Source organism: Jaminaea rosea (genome assembly GCF_003144245.1).
Source record: "Jaminaea rosea strain MCA 5214 unplaced genomic scaffold BDZ90scaffold_19, whole genome shotgun sequence".
Taxonomy (NCBI): domain Eukaryota; kingdom Fungi; phylum Basidiomycota; class Exobasidiomycetes; order Microstromatales; genus Jaminaea; species Jaminaea rosea.
Window position 1 is genome coordinate 63,939 of NW_020289993.1, and position 19,875 is coordinate 83,813.

At 59.4% G+C, this 19,875-nt stretch overlaps 9 protein-coding genes across 9 annotated transcripts; 3 read left to right on the forward strand and 6 right to left on the reverse strand.

The window, feature by feature from the left end:
- Window positions 1-203: 203 nt before the first annotated feature.
- BDZ90DRAFT_234824 (hypothetical protein) lies at window positions 204-897 on the reverse strand. The gene is made up of 2 exons (XM_025507158.1): window positions 412-897; window positions 204-325 (listed from the first exon to the last, which is right to left on the reverse strand). Exons 1-2 carry the CDS (start codon window positions 739-741, stop codon window positions 248-250), a joined length of 408 nt encoding a protein of 135 aa, XP_025359153.1. The 5' UTR covers window positions 742-897; the 3' UTR covers window positions 204-247.
- A 1,169-nt stretch (window positions 898-2,066) lies between these two features.
- On the reverse strand, window positions 2,067-3,326 carry BDZ90DRAFT_224646 (putative serine/threonine protein phosphatase PP1; the record flags this gene model as incomplete). Its single annotated transcript, XM_025504624.1, has 4 exons — window positions 2,067-2,461; window positions 2,539-2,816; window positions 2,911-3,172; window positions 3,266-3,326. 4 exons carry the CDS (start codon window positions 3,324-3,326, stop codon window positions 2,067-2,069), a joined length of 996 nt encoding a protein of 331 aa, XP_025359154.1.
- An 871-nt stretch (window positions 3,327-4,197) lies between these two features.
- BDZ90DRAFT_234827 (hypothetical protein) lies at window positions 4,198-5,404 on the reverse strand. The gene is made up of 4 exons (XM_025507159.1): window positions 5,319-5,404; window positions 5,080-5,230; window positions 4,863-5,009; window positions 4,198-4,785 (listed from the first exon to the last, which is right to left on the reverse strand). Exons 1-4 carry the CDS (start codon window positions 5,396-5,398, stop codon window positions 4,246-4,248), a joined length of 918 nt encoding a protein of 305 aa, XP_025359155.1. The 5' UTR covers window positions 5,399-5,404; the 3' UTR covers window positions 4,198-4,245.
- Window positions 5,405-5,574: 170 nt separating this feature from the next.
- Window positions 5,575-6,385, forward strand: BDZ90DRAFT_234828 (hypothetical protein). The gene is made up of 3 exons (XM_025507160.1): window positions 5,575-5,698; window positions 5,797-5,887; window positions 6,053-6,385. Exons 1-3 carry the CDS (start codon window positions 5,631-5,633, stop codon window positions 6,140-6,142), a joined length of 249 nt encoding a protein of 82 aa, XP_025359156.1. The 5' UTR covers window positions 5,575-5,630; the 3' UTR covers window positions 6,143-6,385.
- Window positions 6,386-7,240: 855 nt separating this feature from the next.
- BDZ90DRAFT_263096 (hypothetical protein) lies at window positions 7,241-8,721 on the reverse strand (the record flags this gene model as incomplete). The annotated part of the gene is made up of 2 exons (XM_025508569.1): window positions 7,241-8,484; window positions 8,562-8,721. 2 exons carry the CDS (start codon window positions 8,719-8,721, stop codon window positions 7,241-7,243), a joined length of 1,404 nt encoding a protein of 467 aa, XP_025359157.1.
- Window positions 8,722-8,925: 204 nt separating this feature from the next.
- On the reverse strand, window positions 8,926-9,971 carry BDZ90DRAFT_99269 (hypothetical protein). The gene has a single exon (XM_025509998.1). It carries the CDS (start codon window positions 9,656-9,658, stop codon window positions 9,131-9,133), a length of 528 nt encoding a protein of 175 aa, XP_025359158.1. The 5' UTR covers window positions 9,659-9,971; the 3' UTR covers window positions 8,926-9,130.
- Window positions 9,972-13,307: 3,336 nt separating this feature from the next.
- On the reverse strand, window positions 13,308-14,479 carry BDZ90DRAFT_224654 (Metallo-dependent phosphatase; the record flags this gene model as incomplete). The annotated part of the gene is made up of 5 exons (XM_025504627.1): window positions 13,308-13,626; window positions 13,725-13,763; window positions 13,837-14,112; window positions 14,209-14,285; window positions 14,351-14,479. 5 exons carry the CDS (start codon window positions 14,477-14,479, stop codon window positions 13,308-13,310), a joined length of 840 nt encoding a protein of 279 aa, XP_025359159.1.
- A 396-nt stretch (window positions 14,480-14,875) lies between these two features.
- On the forward strand, window positions 14,876-16,315 carry BDZ90DRAFT_265810 (putative FBP1-fructose-1,6-bisphosphatase; the record flags this gene model as incomplete). Its single annotated transcript, XM_025508681.1, has 5 exons — window positions 14,876-15,018; window positions 15,100-15,144; window positions 15,242-15,427; window positions 15,535-15,947; window positions 16,029-16,315. The coding sequence occupies 5 exons, from the start codon at window positions 14,876-14,878 to the stop codon at window positions 16,289-16,291; spliced, it is 1,050 nt and encodes a 349-aa protein (XP_025359160.1). The 3' UTR covers window positions 16,292-16,315.
- Window positions 16,316-16,842: 527 nt separating this feature from the next.
- Window positions 16,843-18,345, forward strand: BDZ90DRAFT_256652 (Sodium/hydrogen exchanger; the record flags this gene model as incomplete). The annotated part of the gene is made up of 3 exons (XM_025507897.1): window positions 16,843-17,494; window positions 17,582-17,987; window positions 18,066-18,345. Coding segments are annotated over 3 exons (1,338 nt in total), but the record flags the coding sequence as incomplete, so codon positions are not given.
- Window positions 18,346-19,875: the final 1,530 nt, after the last annotated feature.

Genomic DNA, 19,875 nt, shown 5'->3' on the forward strand with positions numbered 1-19,875 from the left:
GGAAGATACAACGCTGGACGCTGCGATTCGCTGTCCATCATGCGCTTCGACCTCCACCTCCGAGCCCAGACCCGGGGACTAAGGCACGTGGCAGATAGAGCTCAATCCAAGTCTACGGTGCCCCAGATCTTCGCATCAAGCTGCGACAGCGTATACGGTCGCAAGCGGCTTCATTGGCTCGAGCATGGCCGTGACCACAATATTGGCATTCAGGATCACGATCGGCTGTCCACTTCTCTCTTTGCCCTCACTTGCCCGCAACAAGCGCCCTGACCTTCTTCACATCCTGGCAGTCCGTGTCCTCAACTCGTCCCGTCTCCTTGCCCTGTGCGAATGCAGTGAAAGCGTAGCAGTGCATTGTCAGCCCAGTCTGGATTCCACACCATCGTCACGTCGGATCGCACTACTCACCCCCTCCCACCTAATGATAGTAGGCACGCTCCAAACTCCCCACCCGCCAGCTCCCCTCTCCTCCCTCCAAGGGTGCTGCTTCCCCTTCTCACCCTTGTTCGCCCTCCACGGGCCAAAGTCCGTACTCATGGCCCATGCCTCGGGCTTCTCCTCCCCCTCGAAGGAGTCAGTGAAAGCCGGACGGGCGTTGCGGCAGTCTGGGCACCAGGTTGAGGTGACGGATGACCAGGGGGAGGAGTGGAAAATGAGGTAGAGTGGAGCGGAGCGAGAAGTGATGCTCGAGGGGAGGGAAGAGGGGAAGGAGATGGAGTCGTGCGCGGTGAGGGGCATGGTGGGGACTTGGGGAGGAGAAGTACAGGTGGGTTGGGCTTATGTCCGTGGGTGTATGCTGGAGGTGACGGGGAGCTCGTGAGACTGGTGGTAGCTTTTGAACAAGGCGAAAGAGCTTGCCAGGCAAGTCGAGCTGTGAACGGATAATTCAGATAGTAGTAGAAAGATAACAAGCAGCAGCGACTCGAGAGTAGCAAAGAGTGAGCGCACGGCCGCCGCCGGAGCCTGTTCGTACACGCGCTGCCGCCGGTTGCTCACCGGCCGTCCAGTTGATCCAGCGCCAACGCCCCCTCGCTCCTAAGGCCTCACTGATCAGGGTCGCCAACGAGTCAGGGTTGTCGTCCTTCCTTCGCAGCCGCTCCGAGACAAAAGGGGCCAATCGAGCACTTGCACTCGATCAAGCTTTCGTAGCGGCGCAGAGTGTTCATCGTCGAGTGGAAAAAAAAGGAGAAAAGTTTTACACGTAACGTCGCACAGTGAGAGAGAGGTGAGATGAGAGGGCATGGATGTGATGAGAGATGGACAGATCGACAGCAGCAAAGAGTCGAGAGGTGTGGAAGGCGGAGGGTGGGGGCGCAGGAGAGAGAAGGGAGAGCCAGGGTCGGGGTGGTGTCTGACTTGGAGGAAAGATGGAAGGTCGGAGTGGTTCTAGCGTGGGGGCGTGAGAGAAAGAGCGACACGGCAGCCGCATGGCGGCGACTTAGCGTAGCGATGAGGCTGAATGAGAGACGTTGACTGTAGACGGTCGATGTTGATAGCCTGCATCCACGATGACAGGTCGGGCTGGTGAGAGCATGTCAAGCGACTCTGATCCATAGCCTACGGAGCCTCGCCATGTTGACGCAGTGCTGCCCCATTTGCGAGGATGAGCTTGCGGTGCCGCTCTCAACTTCGAGGTCGCCGATCATCAACTTGCCGCCCTCGCCGATTCTGAGTAGCGATGACATGCCACCTCACCATCACGTGGTTGTCCTTCGCGTGTTCCTCGTCCGAATCCGTGCCGTTGTGGTCGTGATCGCAGTCTCCTCGTCCAATTGTGTCGTCTCGTGCCCTCTGCAGCCTTCCCTGCCTCCCCAACGTCTCGCAACCCCCATGATCAGCTACCTCGCACTGTGGCCGAATGCGACCATGCGTGCCCTTGGGAAACGCCACCGCCGGTAAGCGGAGGTACTGAGCGACATCCTAGCTCCTTCTTGTCGCGTGATGCCGACTCGTCGTCCGCGCGCCCGCTCTCGCGTGAGCAACCCAGATGCTCTCACAGTACCCCTTTGCTGCCACGCCATCCTCTCCTACGCCTCATTCCTATCTTCACGCCCCTCGCCCGCTTACTTGCCCTCCTTCCCCTTCTTTTGCTTCCTCGGCGGCGTCACCGGTCTCCCACTATTCATGCCCCCATACACGTACTTGTTCTTCTTCTCCGCCGGCTTCAAGATCTGGAAGCTGCACAGCAAGCTATCATCCACGCTCATCATCGCTCCGGCATTGTCGAACTCTCCGCAGTAATTCGGCGCAGAGAAAAGGGTGACGAGCTGTCGCTTTGCAAAGAACTCGTAGCCGTCTTCTACGACTTGGTGTGCGCGGCAGATGAGGTCCATGTCGTGTTTCTGGAGGAAGCGGGAAACGACGTCCGGGCCAAAGGTGAAGGAGACGCCGCGGTCGTTTTCGGACCATCCGGAGATGTCCTTGTCCGGGTCTGACCAGAGGAGGTCGCAGAGCAGGCCTGCCGGGGGGGAGCAGAGCACAGAGTCAGCACCGTCCATCAGTACTACTTCTCGCTCGTTGCACGCCGCTACACACCAGTATCCGGCACATCCGTCGGCCTCATTACCCTCCTAATCTGCTCCATGCTCTGCAAATCCGGACTCAATCCTCCGTGCATCGTGAAGATCTTCTCGTCGATGATGGCTGCGATGGGCAGGCAGTTAAAGCAGTCTGTGAACGTTTTCCACAGCTTGATGTTGAATCTGCGCTTGCACTCGTCGTAGAAGCCGTAGATGCGGTTGATGGACGCGCACTCGTGGTTGCCGCGGAGGATGAAGAAGTTTTCGGGGTACTTGATCTTGTACGCGAGGAGGCTGTGAGCGAATGAAGAGAAGGCAGTCAGCATCATCGTCGCTGCTGTGGTTCATAGACTGGCGACCGCATGGCTCATGTCCCTCGCGCACTCACAGGCAAATAGTCTCTAGTGACTGCTTTCCTCTGTCAACGTAGTCTCCCAGGAACAGATAATTCGCCTCTGGAGGGAAACCACCGTACTCGAACAAGCGCAGCAGATCGTAGTACTGCCCGTGAATGTCGCCGCAAATCTTGATGGGTGCCTCGAGCTCGAGAAGGATGGGTTGGTTGATGAAGATGTCGCGCGCTTTGAGGCAGAGGTACTTGATCTCGTACTCTTCGAGGTGCACTGGCTTGCCCGGTCTCGAGCCGCGAACTGCGAGTGTGAAGGAGGTGGGTGAGAGGGGGCCCAGTGGCTAAGGTGAGTGGATGCTGCAGAGGCATTGCAGATGTCGCGCCGCGAACTCACCTTCAAGAAGACGGTCAATGACATTGTCGAGGTCCACCTCGGGTGTATGTTGGTCTGCCATGGTGGGCTAAAGGCGAGGAAAGGGCGGGAAATGGGTCTGGGGAAACGTCGATGTATGCCAAGCTAGCTAGCTGCTGTGCAATGGCGCGAGGCGACGTATGAGCGTGCTTGCTTGCGGTGGATGGACGAGGACGCTGATCTATAGGCGGCGAAGTCGTCTTTATCCTTTTACGCAGTGCACTGCTTGGTAGATTTGTGCGGCGTACCTATATTGACGTAGAGGTGTTCGCGAAGTGTCGGCGGCTCGTTGGCTCGTCGATTCGTCGCGTGAGCCAAGAGACGAAGCGATGATGATCCTCGTGCCGATCGTCGGTCGTGGGTCGTAGTCGTCGTCGTCAAAAGGAGAAGAAAGAGGAAGAGGATCAGCCGTGATGGCCGCGGAGGTAGGAGGTCTTTGATTGACTCTACACGAGTCGTGCGTGCGTGCGGTACGTGGCTGAGGCTGGTGGTAACGAAGGGAGAGAGTTGAAGTCGAACTTGGCTTGCAGTCAGCTTCAGCCTCGGCCCAGGCAGGGCCGCGACGGGGCGGCAGGGCGGCAGGGCGGACGCCAGAGGCCAAAATGCAACGCAAACGCGCGCGTGGCCCGGACAAGGGCGACCGCTGGGCCCTGAGCTAGCTAGCTAGGCCAGCGAGCAGGCACCAACGACTCGAGCGACTCGAGCGACACGAGCGACACGAAGACGGACGGAGAGGCCGGGGGCGCGACTCGACAGCATCGCGGGCACAGCATACGGCGTCACGGCGGGCCTGATGGGGACGATTTAGAGAGCTCAATGATAGCAGGCAAGAGTAGTTCTAGATTGCTTAGAGCCACGCCTACGCATCAGCAGCGATTACCGCACGCGCAGCAGCTACAGTCGCCTTGTCCCTGGACGGATAGACGCGATTGAGTAGCACGTCCGCAACCATCTGCTCAACGTCATCCAGTGACTCTGCCTTGATCGTGTCCGAAGACGACGTTTGCTTCTTGGGATTTTCCCTCAGCTTCTTGATCGTCTGCGAGCGCAGGGGAAGAAGGCACGTCAGTCAGATGATGATGGCCCTGCATACACTCTTGCCCCGCACGCCTACTCACCGCCTTCAGCCCCCACGCAGCCCTCACTTCTGGTCCTCTATCCGCCTCTCCCTCGCCTCGTTGCCCCTTCTCCAGCATACCACCCATGTCGAGCACCCTCAAGAACCCCTTGTACGCAGTCGCATACTCCCCTGCAGTATACTGCGTCTCGGCGTACCTGAGCACAAAGAACCCGTTCTGCGGGACCAGTAGCATCAGTTCCTCGAGCGCTGCAGCAGACTTGGCGTATTGGCCCAGCTCAGCGTAAAGAGAGGCGAGCTCTTGCCATGCTTCCGGGTCCGAGTAGTAAGTCTCGAGGTGGGTCTCGAGAGCAGGGAGTGTCTGGGCGTAGGCAGAGGGAGAGTCGAGGGATTTGAGGACGGCAATACGGCGCTTGGAGAGCATCTGTGTGCGGCACGAGAGGGTTTGTCTCGGAGTCAGAGCATGGAATCAAGGCTTGTTGTGCGCTCTTGCAGCCTCACAATATCAGCTCCCTGGCTCTTTGCGATGAGCTCCTCGTAGTAATGCAGCGCCCTCGTCAGCTGGCCCCTCGCTTCGTAGAGCATTCCTTGCAATGCGGCCACGCGAGTTGACTTGGGGAAGCGGGTATTCAGTCTTGCGAGGCAGAGCTGCAGTAGCGACCAGGAAGAACATGGATGGTCAGAGGCGCAAGCATATCATAGGGCAGGCCTCACGCACCTCGGCCAGCTCCCAGTCGCCAACATCGAGCGCAGCGATGCCGATCTGCTCGAGGGTGGCCCACAGATCATCTCCAAGCTTGGAGAGATAGCCTTTCTCTAGCAGGAAGGTGCCATATTCCACAGTCTGCGCTGATTGGCGATCGGGACGCCTGGGGAGACAAAGTAGGAGGACCAGGGCGGTCAGCGCCTGCCTTTAGGCTAGGGCTTGGGCTCGCGGCTAGACGGGGCGAGACTCACCTCCTCTGCTCTTGCAACCACACAATGATCTCCTTCGGGCTGCGTGACGATGACGATGACGATGAGGATGAGGAAGCCATTGCAAGGATCCTAGAGCGACTCGGGAAGAAAGGAGGCCGAGAAGCGGCGTGCCTTGAGCCCGACCTTCTAGCGCATGGGCCACGGCCGCCCGCCGAGATCGTCGAGTGGATCTCAAACCACGTGGCAAATCGCTTTCGTTCCAAGCCAAAGCGGGGAGAGCGTCGAGTAGTCGACAATCCCTCGTCTCTACTGTTACCAATCGCATTCCTCCTCGACATCGACCCCGCAATAATGGGAGCAGGACCGCGCTTTGCCTACCCGAAATACGTCTGGTCGCCCGCCGGTGGTTGGTGGACTCGGTGAGTACGTCGAGCGCTCCTCGACCCACTGAGGAGATTGGACGACAGTATGCTGACTAGTCTGCCTCTTCGTATGCGCACTCTCTCCCCCTCGGCAGCCCAGCAAACTGGAAGACCAACACCGTGGTAGCAGGTTTGGGCATCATTGGCTGCTCGTACTTGATCTGGAACGTCTCTGCTGAGAGGGAGGTGAGTGGGCGAACGGCCCGTCCGATGAATTGAGGATCGCGGAGCTGATCAGGGTACTACTTTCCTCCTCTTCTTCGTGACCTGATGCTCTTCGGCCCCTTGTCAACCCCTTTCTGTTCCCCGTCGATCCTCGTCATCACCACCATCCTTCTCCTCGACGCATAGTGGCGCCATCGCCAACCAACTAGGTGGATCCCGAGCATGCTGTGGGCGAGACAGTTCAGGGAGGGAGAGGTAAAGGCCAGGGAGGTTTGAGGAAGAGATGGCACGGCAGGCGACTTGTAGCGAAGGGCGAGGCATCAGAGACAGACCTGAGATCAATGCAGCGCAAGTCTACGATAGCATATATGCAGCTGCGTGCGAATGATGGGACGACGCCTAGCGGAGAAACAAGAGACGAGAAGCTGGCGCGGACATGATGGGAATGAGGCTCTCAATGCTCCAGCGCCCTCACGCAGGTGGTATATGAGGGGTCGTCGCACCGTGTCGCAATATGGCCAAGGTCATCCGAGATGACCCTCTTCTGAGTTTCGCCCTGCTCTACGGACTATCGGGCGCTGCTTTTCTCCCCGGCCTTCCCTCGGGCCTCCTTCGTTACTCCCCCGCAGTAGATGGAGGCAGCTCATCACGGCATCTCACTGCTTCTGTCACTGTCGTCCCCGCTGACATTGTCTGTGGCGGTCAAATCGCCTCCTGCTCCCCCTTCCCAAACTCCCTTCTTGCCGCTTCCCTATGCCGTGTCACGGTGGGCCTGCGATTGGGGAGACCTATCCGGAGACGGCGTGACTGCCTGTCTTCCTTGACATGCTCCTTGCCTGCCCTGCCCTTGATTGTGCCCCTCGCTCTCGCACCTCACACCCAGTTTGATCGTGCAAGCGTGGCTCTCCGCCGTACTTGCCAGGCAATTGTCAACGGTGATGCCCGTCAGCTCTTCCATCGCTGGAGACCGTTACGGTTTACCTCTTTCTGCATTCAACTCTATCTCCAGACACGTTCTTCAAAGCTACCGAACACACACGATCAACCTCCCTTCAAGCCGCAGGCTCGGACGCACTCAGTCAGACATTCGAAGATAATCAAGCGAGCAACTTTGATTGTAATCAACGACTCCTCGATAGATGATTGTAGTGTAGTGATGATGTTGATGATGATGAGCAAAGGAGAGATGAAAAAGAGCCGCGCCCAAGCTGTGTGTGTGTTGTTCGTGATAATGTTACAATGCGATCCAGCCAATGATGATGGTGTTAAGAGGAACCCCCTCGAGCGAATGATTAACCGACTGCCTACTTCGAACCGTGTACCGTGACTCGTCTTCGACCGGCGAAGAACAGTGACGTCTTCTTTTTCCTTCCCTTAATGGCTGCCACCGAGCATGCGAGAGAGCAGATTGCTGCTGCTCCTCGACCTCATTGCTGCCGGCTGTGGTGCGTCGATGGTAGAGGCGAGGTGTTGCTCTTTGCGTGCGAGACCCTGCGAGGAGAGGTAGCGCTGCATGCCACCGTGTGTGGTTGTGTGCTTGCCCATGCCAGCCGCCTGAGCAGCTGCGGCCGGGTGAACGGGAATAGGCGCCACGTCGACCTGCTGATGCTGCTGGTAATACTCGTGCGGCTCGTCATCGTCCATCTCCTCGACGTAGTCCTCGGAGTCGTAGTCCGTCGAGCTGGCAGAGGAGGAGCCGCCACCGTTGTCGTCGGTGTAGTCTCCCATGTCCGATGTAGAGACGGAGGACGAGGCCGAGGTGCTTGCGCTGGACTGCTGGCGGACCATCACGACGCTGCGAGAGGGTGCTGGCATAGAGCCGACACTGCTGCTCGTAGATGCCACGGAGCTGACCGAGTCGCTGTGGCCACGGTGCGAGTACTTGGCCATGTGACGCTGCGGCGACTCTGGTGACGGTGGCGCCGAGACTGATGTCGAGGAACGCGTCGGTGACGCGCCGGAGGATGCTGGTGCGTACTGCGAGGCCTGTTGGTTCCAGCAAGGGACTTGGTCGCCGGGCAAAGAGCGAAGGTAGACGCGTCGCTCTGATGCGCGGACGTAGCGTTCACGCTCTCGACCGGCGTCACAGCCTCGGAGGTGCATCTCGCGTCGGCCGTGCTGTGCTCGGTCCTCTGCGATACGGAAGAAGGGCGAGAAGTGGAAGACGAGCTCCTCCTCGTCGATGCGGAGGTCGTAGTCGAGGAGGTAGAGGAGCTGCTTCTCCATCAAGTTGACCTCGGCCTGAGCGAAGAGGGCGCCGTACCGTGTCCAGTGCTTGTTCTTTGGCGACGAGTCGTTGAGGTACTTTGCTGCGACGATGAGCGTGGCGAGGATGACGCGATGACGAGTGCAGTGCATGCCCTTGGCTACGCGAGGGAGCCGGTGCTTGAGTCGCTCGAGGTAGACGAGGGTGCAGAGGAGAGTGGGCACTTGGACGTTGCTCTTCTCGACGAGGATGGCGATGAAGGTCTCGAGGCTGGGCAGGCCATTGACCTCGACTTTGCCAGCCGGGTCCTGCTCTGCGTCTGCTACTGATCGGGTGGGTGTTGTCGGAGGGGTGGCCAATGGTTGAGGAGGCCCGCACTGGATGACGTGAGCAGCCTGCTGTGCGAGGTAGACTGTGAAAAGGGGACAGGATGCTGCGTGAGCTATGCTGCTATGATGATGATGCTGTGGTCACGCCGCATCTACTCACCGACCATCTCGCGAGTCACGGGGCACTTGACGAGGTCCAAGAGAGCCGGGTCATGGACGACCTTGGGGATGAGCGAGGCCGGATGTCTCCTCATCGACGAGGAAGAGAAGCCCGACGAAGAGGACGAGGAGGACGAGGCCATACCGTATGAGGACGACATGGTGGTAGAGGTATAGAGAAGGAGGAGGAGGAGGAGGTGCTGCTAGAGTAGGTGGGGATGCGACGTCAAGATCGACGTTGTTTGGGACTCTTAAGGAGGGAGAAACCTAAGCCGATGGCGACAGTGGGCGGAGGGTGCCTTGGCAGGTCGGAGTCGCAATGTAGAGAGAGAGGAGAGATAGTTCGTAGCGAGGAGGGAAGGGGTGGGTAGCGAGAAGCAGGGTGCTGTGATGTAAAAGAGAGAGAGAATGGAGGGGAAGCAAGCAAACAGAGCTGCTACCTTGCCTTTGGTAGGACGTGTAGGGAGGTCTGCTGCGTCGGCGGCGAGGGATGACTGCGAGGAAGGAAGGGGTCGCCTCTCCAGTCGAGACGAGAGATGATGGATCGGTGGTGCGTCTTTGCCCTCGAGGCTAAGTTGGGTTTGGCGGCCGCGGCGACTGAGTGGCGGCTAATCGTCCTTCTAGTCTGAGTCCTGACCCTGAGTTGAGGGTTGTTGTTGATTGGCGGAGGCAGCGGTGAGTTGCGAGATTGGCGTGGCGCAAGCAGGGGGTGGGTGAGGGTGGTGATCGGGGGAGAGCAGCAGAGGCGAGGCCAGGCGAGGTGAGGCCAGGCGAGACGAGGTGGGGGGGAGGTCGATGGAGCAGACCTAGGCAAGGAGGGAAAACGCCAGAGGCGAGGCTGCGAATAGGAAGAAGTAGAGGCGAAGGGTGGGAGTGGGCGTGGGCGTGAGCACGACTTGGATCCAGCCGAGTGAGTGCGTGCATGCGTGCGTGGGTGCGCTCGGACGTCGCCCTCGTCGATGGCACAGAGAGTAAGGGTCGACTGCGTTTGCGTAGGCGTAGCGATGACAAGAAAGTGGCGGGCGGAGGCAAGGCACAACACAGACTCGCATCAGCCGACCGACTGCAACTGGCTGCCAGTCTGCCTGCGAGCCTCATCCGCGCCCCCCTCCCCTCCTTTCCAAGCAAGGTTTTTCCCTGGCTTCCTGTGCTTGTGCTTCAAGCCCAGACCAACCCCGCCCGGCAACGACGCGTCGACACGTCCCAATTTTCCAGGCGAGCCCCGGGCCAGCCTCGGGCGTGTCGAGCGAGCGAGGCCAAGACGAGACACGACGAAGCTCAAGGCCGGCGCTGCGCCACCCGACGACGGACCTTCCCAACAGAGTAAGGAAGCGGCGACGGCGACTGCAGCGGCCAATGCGACAGCCATGAGAAGCTTCGCAGAAAGCGTCGCGACTCTCTTGTCGTTTGGCATTACGTTCCTTTGCATCACTAAACATCCTGTGCGACTGCCTAATTGAGGAACGAAGGAGGCGGCGCACGGCCAAAGCTAAGCTAGCTAGCTAGCTCAGCCTACCCCTGGTGGCGTCGCCCAATCAATCAAGTTGACTAGTCGTCGAATTGATGCGATCGGACGTCAAGCCGGACGAGGGGTAGTGTAGCAGTGCGCCAGCCATCTTCGGACGAGGCATTGGGAGAGCGCTTGACATAGAATGACAGCTCCCACTACGGCCGACTGGACCCGCTCATCCGCTCGCTCACCCCGCCCGATCGATCGCACGGCCAATGAAGGGCCATTGTCGTGCTCTCGGACACCGAGGTAGGGTGGCGGCGAAGATGGTTGGCGGTGCGCAACTCGAAGGCAACGTAATGTGCAATCATCGCCGCCATCGTCGCAGCGCCCGGCCTAGCTTTGCGGCTGCTGCCGGCGCCAATGACGAACAACAGCGTGTGAAGGCCGGTCGCTCGGTCGGTCGATCGACTGGCGCTATAGAATTGGCTCAAAGCTCTCTCTTTCTCGATCACTGGAACCAGGCATCGCTTCGACGCTAGGAGAAACGGAGACACGGGAACGTCGAAACTGCTACTGCTGCTGGCTGCTACTCACACTCGTATAGGTCGTTACCGAGGGGTGAGAAAAGCTCGGCTTCACGGTCTTTGCTGTCCAAGACTTCGGGTGTTTCGATAGACACCTCTGCGCAGGGAAGGCGTGGGTGACGATTAGCAAGGAGCCAGCAATGACGCGCGATTCAACGAGCGAGGAGGAAATTAAAGTTACAAAGCTCTCCCGTACGCGTGGGGCGTGCCGAAGGCAGTGTACAGGCTCGTTGCCTGCAGCCAAGGCCACCCCTAAAACGAGCCCTACCCCTCCGCGCCGACTCTCCTTCCTCCTCTTCAAAAGCGAGAGCAATCTTGGGACGATACTATCGTTATCACCCTCGCTCGTCTCGCGGCGTCATCGTCTTGAACACCGCAAATCGCTACCACTCACATTTTCTTTCTCGAACGAGCAAGGCGGGGTTGCGCGTGAAGCTGAGATTGGCTGACATGGCAAGACAGCCGGTGCAGGCGGTGCTGAATGTCAGCGTGTGAACGACGATGTTTGTGCCTGATTTTCGGCTTCTTGTCTCGTCTACTCACCTAAGCTTTCGTCTTTGTGTCAAGGGTCCACTGAAACACGGGCAAAGCCAGCGATCGATTGTACCGACGTGGAGTTGAGGGGCGAGGTAGAGTAGGGCGAACGAACGGGCAGGCCAGCTGCTAGCAAAAGGGCGGGCTTGTGCGTTTGTGTTGGTGTACAGCCGCCTGTGCTGTACCGCGACAAAAGTCAATGAAGAGGTAGGCGCGTGCAGGGGGCAGGTGGGGGTGATTTCGCGTGCGTCGTCGTAGAGCGTGGGCGAGTGGGCGTTCGACCAGGGGCAGCGACCAGGAGCCAATCAATCGATCAACGACGGATTGGGCGTAGCGTGGTCGGTCGTCCGTGCGTGTGTGCGTGCGTGTGCGAGCGTGTACGAGCGTGAGGACGCGTTACGGTTGTCGTTTGACGCGGGCGGGCGTTGAGAGAGATGGTGTGCGATCGAGCCAGCCGATTATTCGCAACACGCAGCAGCAGCAGAGGGACGACGTACGACGACGACGAGGGAGTGAGGGAGTGAGACGGGGCAGCGACGTCGGCGGTCGTGGGCGAGTGGTGTGGGAGTGGCGGGAACGGTAAGGAGGTCGAGGTTTGAGGTGGGAATTTAAGATGCAAGGGGTCGTGAAGCAGCGGAGAGTCAGCGACAGCCGCAAGACGCGGAGATGCGGGTAGAGTTCACTCACGGTGTGCTAAGTTGACGCGCTCTGACGTTCGGGCGGAAGGCCAATTCAGAGGCAGCAGCCGACGGGAGCGCGTTGAGCAGCAGCAGCAGCAGCGTCTGGCTGTACGGAACGGCGAATAGAGGACCAGTGAGTGGGGGGGGGGGGCCGAGCTCGCTACCACGGCAACGTCATGCGCAAGCAGAGCTCACCCGAGGTCTTGGGTCCCTGCGTGCAGCGGTGAGCACACGCCGTTGATGATGGTGGTGAGAAGATCTTGGCCGCAAGCGTCGCGTTCACGCAAGGAGATGATGACTGCGTGAGATCCGCGTGGGAGGCCCGCGTAAACGATGCGGTGGGCGCCCTTGATAATCAGGGTCGTTGAGGGTCTCGCTGTACGGGAGACACTGGTACGCAAGCAAGGAGGTAGAGCTCGCGCGTAGATTGAGGAAGATGTCGCGGAGAACAGCGTTCACGGGTGGGTCAGAGATCCGATGTAAGATCGGTAGTGAGAAGTCGACTTCGACGCAAAGAGGTCTCGCCTCGCGAGATTCGCACCTTGCCTCGCTCAATATAAACAAGGGACACGATGACCACCAGTCAGGAGCAAGGGCGGCAATGATGAGATGTGGGGACAGGGCCACAGGGGCCATGGTGGGCGGAGGAGCCGGTGTGAGGGGCCAATTGCAATATCTCCACTTCTTCCCACCGCCGCACAGCCATCGCCGACGCTAGGCGCTCGGCCCCTGGGCGGTGACGACAGAGGGGCTGTCGAATCACCTTGCGCCCACTCGTCTTCAGGGGTCTTGCCAACGTCATGAGGTCTGATCCCCATTTCGTCACGCTGAGACGATGCGGGTCCGAGCGCCCCAATGTCACGGTTGTGCTCCTCTCGCCTCGTTCCTGACGCCACAGCCCAGAGAGCGGCTACGCTCCTGGAGTGACGTGGCGAGAAGGACGCTAGCGTGGTGAGCGATGAGAACCGGCGAGATGAGATGAGGTGAGATGGTGAGGTCCGAGCGTTCCGATCTGTACATGTCATGGTGGAGGGCGCGACCATGGCCACATGCTGACGGAAGAGGTCCGATCGCGAGGATCGACGGTATCGAGTGCTCCGATTCGATGGCAAAGGAGGCCGAAGCGACTCGATCTTGCTTGTAGCATTGTCAAGCTGCGCTAGCGAGCGGTCCGAGGAGATCAATGACTAAGAGAAGACTGGTCTGAACGCTTCGATGTCTGGACATTGAGATGAGCTTCAAATGGCGTTTCGTCTAAGTGTGGCGCCGCTAGTGTCGGCGTAGAGGTCCATTCAAAGCGCAGATCCATGGCGTGGGACAGCGGAAGAGTCTACAGAGATGTCTACTATGACAGGCCTGGGTGCGAGGGCGTCGAGTCGATCAGCATACTGCACCCTCACCAGCTAGGTGTGGCGCACCGAGCTCACTGATGGACGATGCGATATTGGACTGTGAGCAGCATGAGTCGCGTCAGATGAAACAGTCAGCGATCGCGATCACCCTCTTCTCGGTGCCACAGTCAGCTCACTGTCCTCGGCATGGTCCCCATCCGCGGCTTTGAGATCGAACTCAACCATGGCCGAGTTGACGATCAGCGTCGATCCGCCTTCCCCATTCCCCTCAGTGGCAGGCCATTGCTGCTCGTGCACCCCCCTTGCCTCGTGGATGTGACCGCAAGCCCACAAGGCAGGTCTGAGATGCCCCTCGTGAGCGAGACGCGCCAGCTCTTCGCAGCCTACGGAGACGCCGTTGTGGATCTTGTCCAGGCCGCCGAGTGCGTGTGGCGGGCCGTGCGTGAGGAAGATGTCAATGTCGCTGGGTATGGACGAGTAAGTGGCTGCGGCGTGCGGCGAAAGGGTCAGCAACGCTTTTGCGCGAGAGGGTTGGAGCGGCCGGCAATGTCACATCGCAACGTACACTTTGCTTCTTCACCTCGCTCGTAGTTCCAAGCCCTGTGAACCGTGATGTGCTTCAAGGTCAGAGAAGTCACTTTGGCTCATCCGCCACCGTCTCGCAGTTGCTCACCAATGCCCAAACACGGGCGTGGCGGGGCTTCCCCAACACTTCCACATCGTTCCCTTCACCTCGATCTCCACGCCTTCATTCTCCAGGTAGTGCAGCGTCCCTCTGCCATGCTCTTTCTTTCCCCTCACGTAGCGTAACGCAGCCGTCGTGTCTGAGCGAGGGTAGCCGTACTTGGCGTGAATCTTGACGCCACGGCGATCGTAGAAGCCTGTGCTGTTGTCGAGGGCGAAGTCGTGGTTGCCTGCTATGATGACCTTGTGTGGGTGCGGAAGAGAGCTGCGTGTGTAGGTCAGGAAAGGGGTTGGAGCAGGAGGTGAGCTAGCTGGAGTGGGATCGTATCACGGACAGCCGTGTCAGCCGTGGCGTACGCACACCAGCCAGTCGATCTGCTTGCGGACTTCGGCGTCGCTTCCGAGCTTAGTGAGGTCGCCACTGTGTAGCAGTACATCCTGTGAAAGACGTAAGCATTGTTCAGCTCTGCTCCGTTCCCCGAGCACAACAAGACCAGCCTTACACCATCTGGAACATCGTTCATCTCCTCGGAGTGAGTGTCTGAGATGACCACGAAGCGCACATGGCTTGCGCTCGTCCTCGAGGGCGGGCTTGCAGCATCATAGCTGTCCCAGTACCTCGTCTCGACCATGCTTGCCAGAACTTCGGATGCTTGCTACCTCTCCTCGTGATATGTGTTGCTTCCTGCTCTCCCGCTCAACTCGAGGTGGAGTTGTGACATTTCAAATCTGACGACGTCGTCTCGTGCACGAGCCATCATCTCTCATGCCACGTGAAGACAGGTGCAGATGCCTTGCCCCCACGCCCCCGCACCCTGCCCCGGCCCTCCCCGACCTTGGCTGCGTCGGTCCTGGATAAGGCCGACTTTGCCGATGGTAGAGCCGGTGGAGAGGCACACACCTCGAGACAGGCGAATACCAAGCGCCCGTGAAGGCGTCGTTGCGTTGCCGGCCGCACACAACGCAATTTCTCTCCTTAACAACCATCCCATCCCATCGAGCTTCTCACACACTCAAGCATAGCAACCATGGGCGCAGACGAATACCAGCCTCCAGCGACGGACATCATCACCCTCACTCGCCATGTCTTGCAGGAGGGCTTTCAACGCCAGAAGAAGGGCGCTGCGTCAGGTGACTTGACCATCCTGCTGTCGTCGCTGCAGACTACCTGGTGAGCGAGATCGAGGCCAGGGACCAAGGAGGTCGCGAAGAAGAGCAGGCTCACACCTTCTTCCCCCTCGGCCCCGCGCAGCAAATTCATCGAGTCCAATGTGCGAAAGGCCAGCCTGATCAACCTGTGAGCAGACCGGAAGCTGCATATATGCACCCACGAAGCTTCGTACAGCTGACTCCCCTCCCTTGACCCGCTCTGTCCCTCATCAATGCGCTCTCAGCATCGGCGCAGCTGGCAACCAGAACGTGCAGGGCGAAGACCAAAAGAAGCTCGATGTCCTCTCCAACGAGATCATGATCAACGCCCTCAAGGCGTCAGGCAAAGTCGCTGTCCTTGTATCAGAGGAGGACGATGAAGCCATCATTGTTGGGGAGCGCCAGCCTGGCACCACATTCGAGACGGAGAAGTGAGTGCCGCGCCTACCCTTGCCCGGTGTCCTTGCTTCATCAGGGACCTCCTCGCTGACCTGCCTTTTCCCCCTTCCCCCTTCCCCTCTCTTCTCTCGCCGCGCAGGGGTAAATACTGCGTCGTCTTCGACCCCCTGGACGGCTCTTCGAACATCGACGCTGGTGTGAACATCGGCACCATCTTCGGCATTTACACCGTCCGTGATGGCTCCAAGGGCGAGGTGGCCGACGTGCTTCGCCCGGGCAGCGAGATGGTTGCTGCAGGTTACTGCATGTACGGTTCGAGCGCCAATCTGGTGCTCACGACGGGCAATGGCGTCAATGGGTACACGCTTGACAACGCCATCGGCGAATTCATCCTTACCCACCCGAACATCACGCTCCCCAACCGCGGCAAGATCTACTCGATCAACGAGGGAAACAGCGCCTACTACCACGAGCCTGTGCTCAAGTACCTCGAGAGCATCAAGTACCCAGCGGAAGGGAGCGGCAAGAAGCCTTACTCGGCGCGATACATCGGTGAGTGGCCGAGCCTTTCAGCACACGCCTGACCAGACATTGACCCCCTCTACTTCTCACGCTTTGCTCGCTCTCGCTCAGGCTCAATGGTGGCAGACGTTCACCGCACTCTCCTCTACGGCGGTATCTTCGGGTACCCTGACGACAAGAAGAGCAAGAAGGGAAAGCTTCGTCTCCTCTACGAGGCCTTCCCCATGGCCTTCCTGACCGAGCAGGCCGGTGGTGTTGCCACAACGGGCAAGGGGAGGATTCTGGATGTTCAGCCTGAGAGCATTCATGAGCGATGCCCAGTCTTCTTGGGATCGAAGGACGATGTCAATGATCTGCTGAAGTTCTACCAATGAGTTGGCGTTGGGTTGACAGGGCAGGAAGAGGGTTGGGTAGGGTAGGGGCTTAGGAAGAGATGAGTATGTCACGCTCTGCTTTGCTTGCAATGCTCATGCCACTCGACAACGAACCACGACTCCGCGAACTTTCCACCGTCGCAGCTCAGCGTCTTTTAGCTTTGGTGTTGGTGATCTTCTCGCCTACGTCGAGCGGCCCCCTGTCTCGCTGCGAGGAGGCCCGTGAGCCGCCCCCGCTCCCATCTCACGCTCAGGCAGCGGCGGGGCGTAGTCGTGCACCCGATTGAAGGCCGCCCTTCCGCCGCTTCCGCTGCGTTCAATTTCTCTGGCAAAGTGCCTGGCACACGAGTGTGCGAGGAAAGCAACACCACCTCAATTCAGTCGAGTCCACTCGCCTCGGCTCGCCTCTCCTCTCCGTCCCAATCGTTACTTTGCTCACCTTACCCCGCGATTGGACCGGACCTGTCATGGCTTCGTCCCCTCCTCTCCCTTCTTGCTTCTCTTCCTCACGCTCCTCCCTCTGAGCGCTCTCCGCTCCCCCTTCCTCCAGCATGGAGTCGACCAACTCCACCGAATGGGCCAACGTCCCCTTCTCCGACTCACCGTACGGCTACATCTCCAACGTCAACCCTCTCCTCTACTCACCAACAAATGCCCGCTTCGAAGAGAATGGTTTCGCTCTCTTCCTCCTCCAAGCAGTCGTCATCCTCGTCTTCTGCAATGTATTCGGATACGCCTTCCAACGCTTGCTCGGTCAACCACGAGTCGTGGGCGACTTGCTTGCCGGAGTGGTGATAGGTCCCACCGCGCTGGGAAATGTACCTCTCTTCACTAGCACGGTCTTCCCTTCCGTACAGCGACCCGAGCTGAATCTTGTCGCTCAGATCGGGCTAGTCGTCTTCCTCTTCCTCGTTGGCCTCGAGACGGATACGGACCTGATGCTCGCACACTGGCATAGCGTGCTGCTGATCACTGTGCCTCCCTTTGCCCTCACTTTCGGCGTCTCGGTGGGGATTGCTCACCTCTTCTGGCAAGAGCTCACCGATGGTACCCAACCCTTCACTACCTTCTTCGTCTTTGTGGGCACCGTCATGGCTGTCACGAGCTTGAGCGTGCTGAGTCGCATCCTATCCGAGATGGGGCTGTTAAGCACTAAGATGGGGGCGATGAGTATTGCAGCAGGGGCGGGGAATGATACGCTAGGTGAGGCGCGCACGAGAAGAGCACGAGGCGTATTCTGGTTCACGCTGACAGGCCATACTGGGCTCCTCTTCGCGGCGATGGCACCAGGTTACTGCCTCCTGGCAATCGCATCCGCTCTGGCTGGAGGCGGTCAACAGATCTACGCCCTCTACCAACTCCTGGCCTTCACTGCCTGGCTACTCATTCTCGTCTTCCTCTGGCGTCCCCTCCTGTTCCGCTGGCTCAAGGCTGCGGGAGTCAATAACATGGAGGCAAACAGTCACGACCATGTCCCTCGCTTGCTCATCGTTGCCGGAGTGCTCGGAGGACTCATCAGTAGCTGCGTCAGCGATATGGTCGGGCTACACACGCTCGTGGGGGCCTTCTTCTACGGTGTCGCTATTCCCCATGGACGATACGCTGTGGCCATCACAGAGGCCGTCGAGACGCCCGTCACGTTGCTACTGCTACCACTCTACTTTGGTACTGTCGGACTCAAGATCGATTTCAAGACGTCAGTCGGGTGCCGATACCGCAACTATGCTTTTCCATCCTCTTAAGCTGACCTCTTTCGCACCCCGTTACTTCACAGCCTCAACACAGGCCTAGTCTGGGGTCTCATCATCCTCCTCATCTTCGTCATCTTCCTCACCAAAGGCTCCTCTACGACAATCTGCGCCCGTCTCTCTGGCCTGTCCTGGCGCCAAGCCATGTGTGTAGGCGCGCTGATGCAGTCAAAGGGTGTTATCGAAGTCGTCATTGGCGCCATCGCACTCGAAGCGGGTGTCATCGATGTGCAGGTCTTCTCCGCCTTGTTCCTTGTCTTCTTGGCCACCACGAGCTTGGTGAGACCGTTGGCTAGGATAATCTACCTTGGGCACGCCGAGAAGGGGTTGCAGAATGGTGCGGAGAAGGGCGGAAGAGAAGGGATGGAGGAGGAAGAGGAGGACAACGAGAAGGCTACACGCCACACTGCCTCAGACTTGGATCACACCATCGCAGCAGGCGACGAGGGAGGTCAGAAAGGCCCTACTCACGTCCACCGCTTTCCCATTACGGCAGCAGTAGCATCGGTCAATCCAAGCGTCGAGTCTCTTATGACGCTCATCAACGCCATCTCCTCCTCGTCCATTGCCTCACCAACGACGCCTCGGGGCCTCTCCCTGGACATCATCCGCGCCATCCCCACCGAGTTCAACTTCACCGAAGTCATCCGTGCTGTCTTCCCACCAGCACACCCAACCGCTCCGCACAGGAACCCGCACGACGCCCTGCTCGATGCGCTGCGCGCTCAAGCTCAGCTGTGCAACGTACCCAACTCCTCTGGGCGCGACGCCGCTGAGGAAGGGGAGAGGGATGACGGCTTCCTCGCTGTAGAAGCCTCGCGCGTCCTACCGGAGGTACTGGCTGCGCATCGGAGGGCCCAGCTGAGGACGGCGTGTAAGAGGGCTGAGGGGATCGTCCTTTGCCCTTGGGAGGGAAATGGCGCCGTAGCTGTGGGAGGTAGTACAGGTTCTGGTGGTGGGAGCGGCAGCGGTGATCGTAGCGGAGGGGTCCTGCCTCATCAGGAAAGTACGGGATGGCTGCGCGGATTGGCAGCGAGCGCGTTCGGGAGCAAGCCAGCTGCTGAAAGCGAGGAGGAAGATGCCTGGTCAAGCAGTGGAGCCCTCAGCTCCCGTCTCTTTGCCGAGCGCAGCATCACTGCGGGAGTTCTGGTGGATGCTGGAGTACTCGGCTGCAGCAGTAGCTCGGCCCCTCATCGTCGCGGTGCGTCCACGGAAGACGATCCGACCGATATAGCGCTTGCGCTTGCCTCACAGGTTGAGCAGCGCCTGCGCACCCGCAACCGACAACGAGGTCGTCGCCCTCGCCTGATTGTCCCCTTCTTCGGCGGAGCAGACGATCGTGCTGCCGTAGATTTCGCCAAACATGCGGCAGGCCCACAGGGAGGGGACGTAGATGTCATTGTTGTCCTCGTTGACCCGGAGCTTTCCACCTCCAGTGACGCGGAGCAGCAGGATGAGGAGTCACCAGCCTCGGCATCAGCACCAGCACAAGCGCACCTCGCCCCACTCTCTGCATCAGCACGCAGACAAGCCAGCTCTGGCTCCATCACCGCGGCACTGGAGGCCGTGGCCTTGGCGGATACCTCGGCGGACATGACTGTTGATATCAGGGCGGCGGACCAGGCTGAGCAGAGGCAGAGGGATGCGAGGTTCCTCTTTGGGCCTATTGCAGAGGAAGGGGGCGAGGTGGCAGCAGCAGCGCCGGCTGACCCTACGTTGAGGATCTCCTTCGCTGTTAGCGAAGAGGCCAAGCGGAGCGCGACAAATGCAGCCGCGTCAGCGGGCGTGGTGGCCGAGGTGGGCTCTGAGCGCCTCCTCTACGCCACTCTGCCCTCC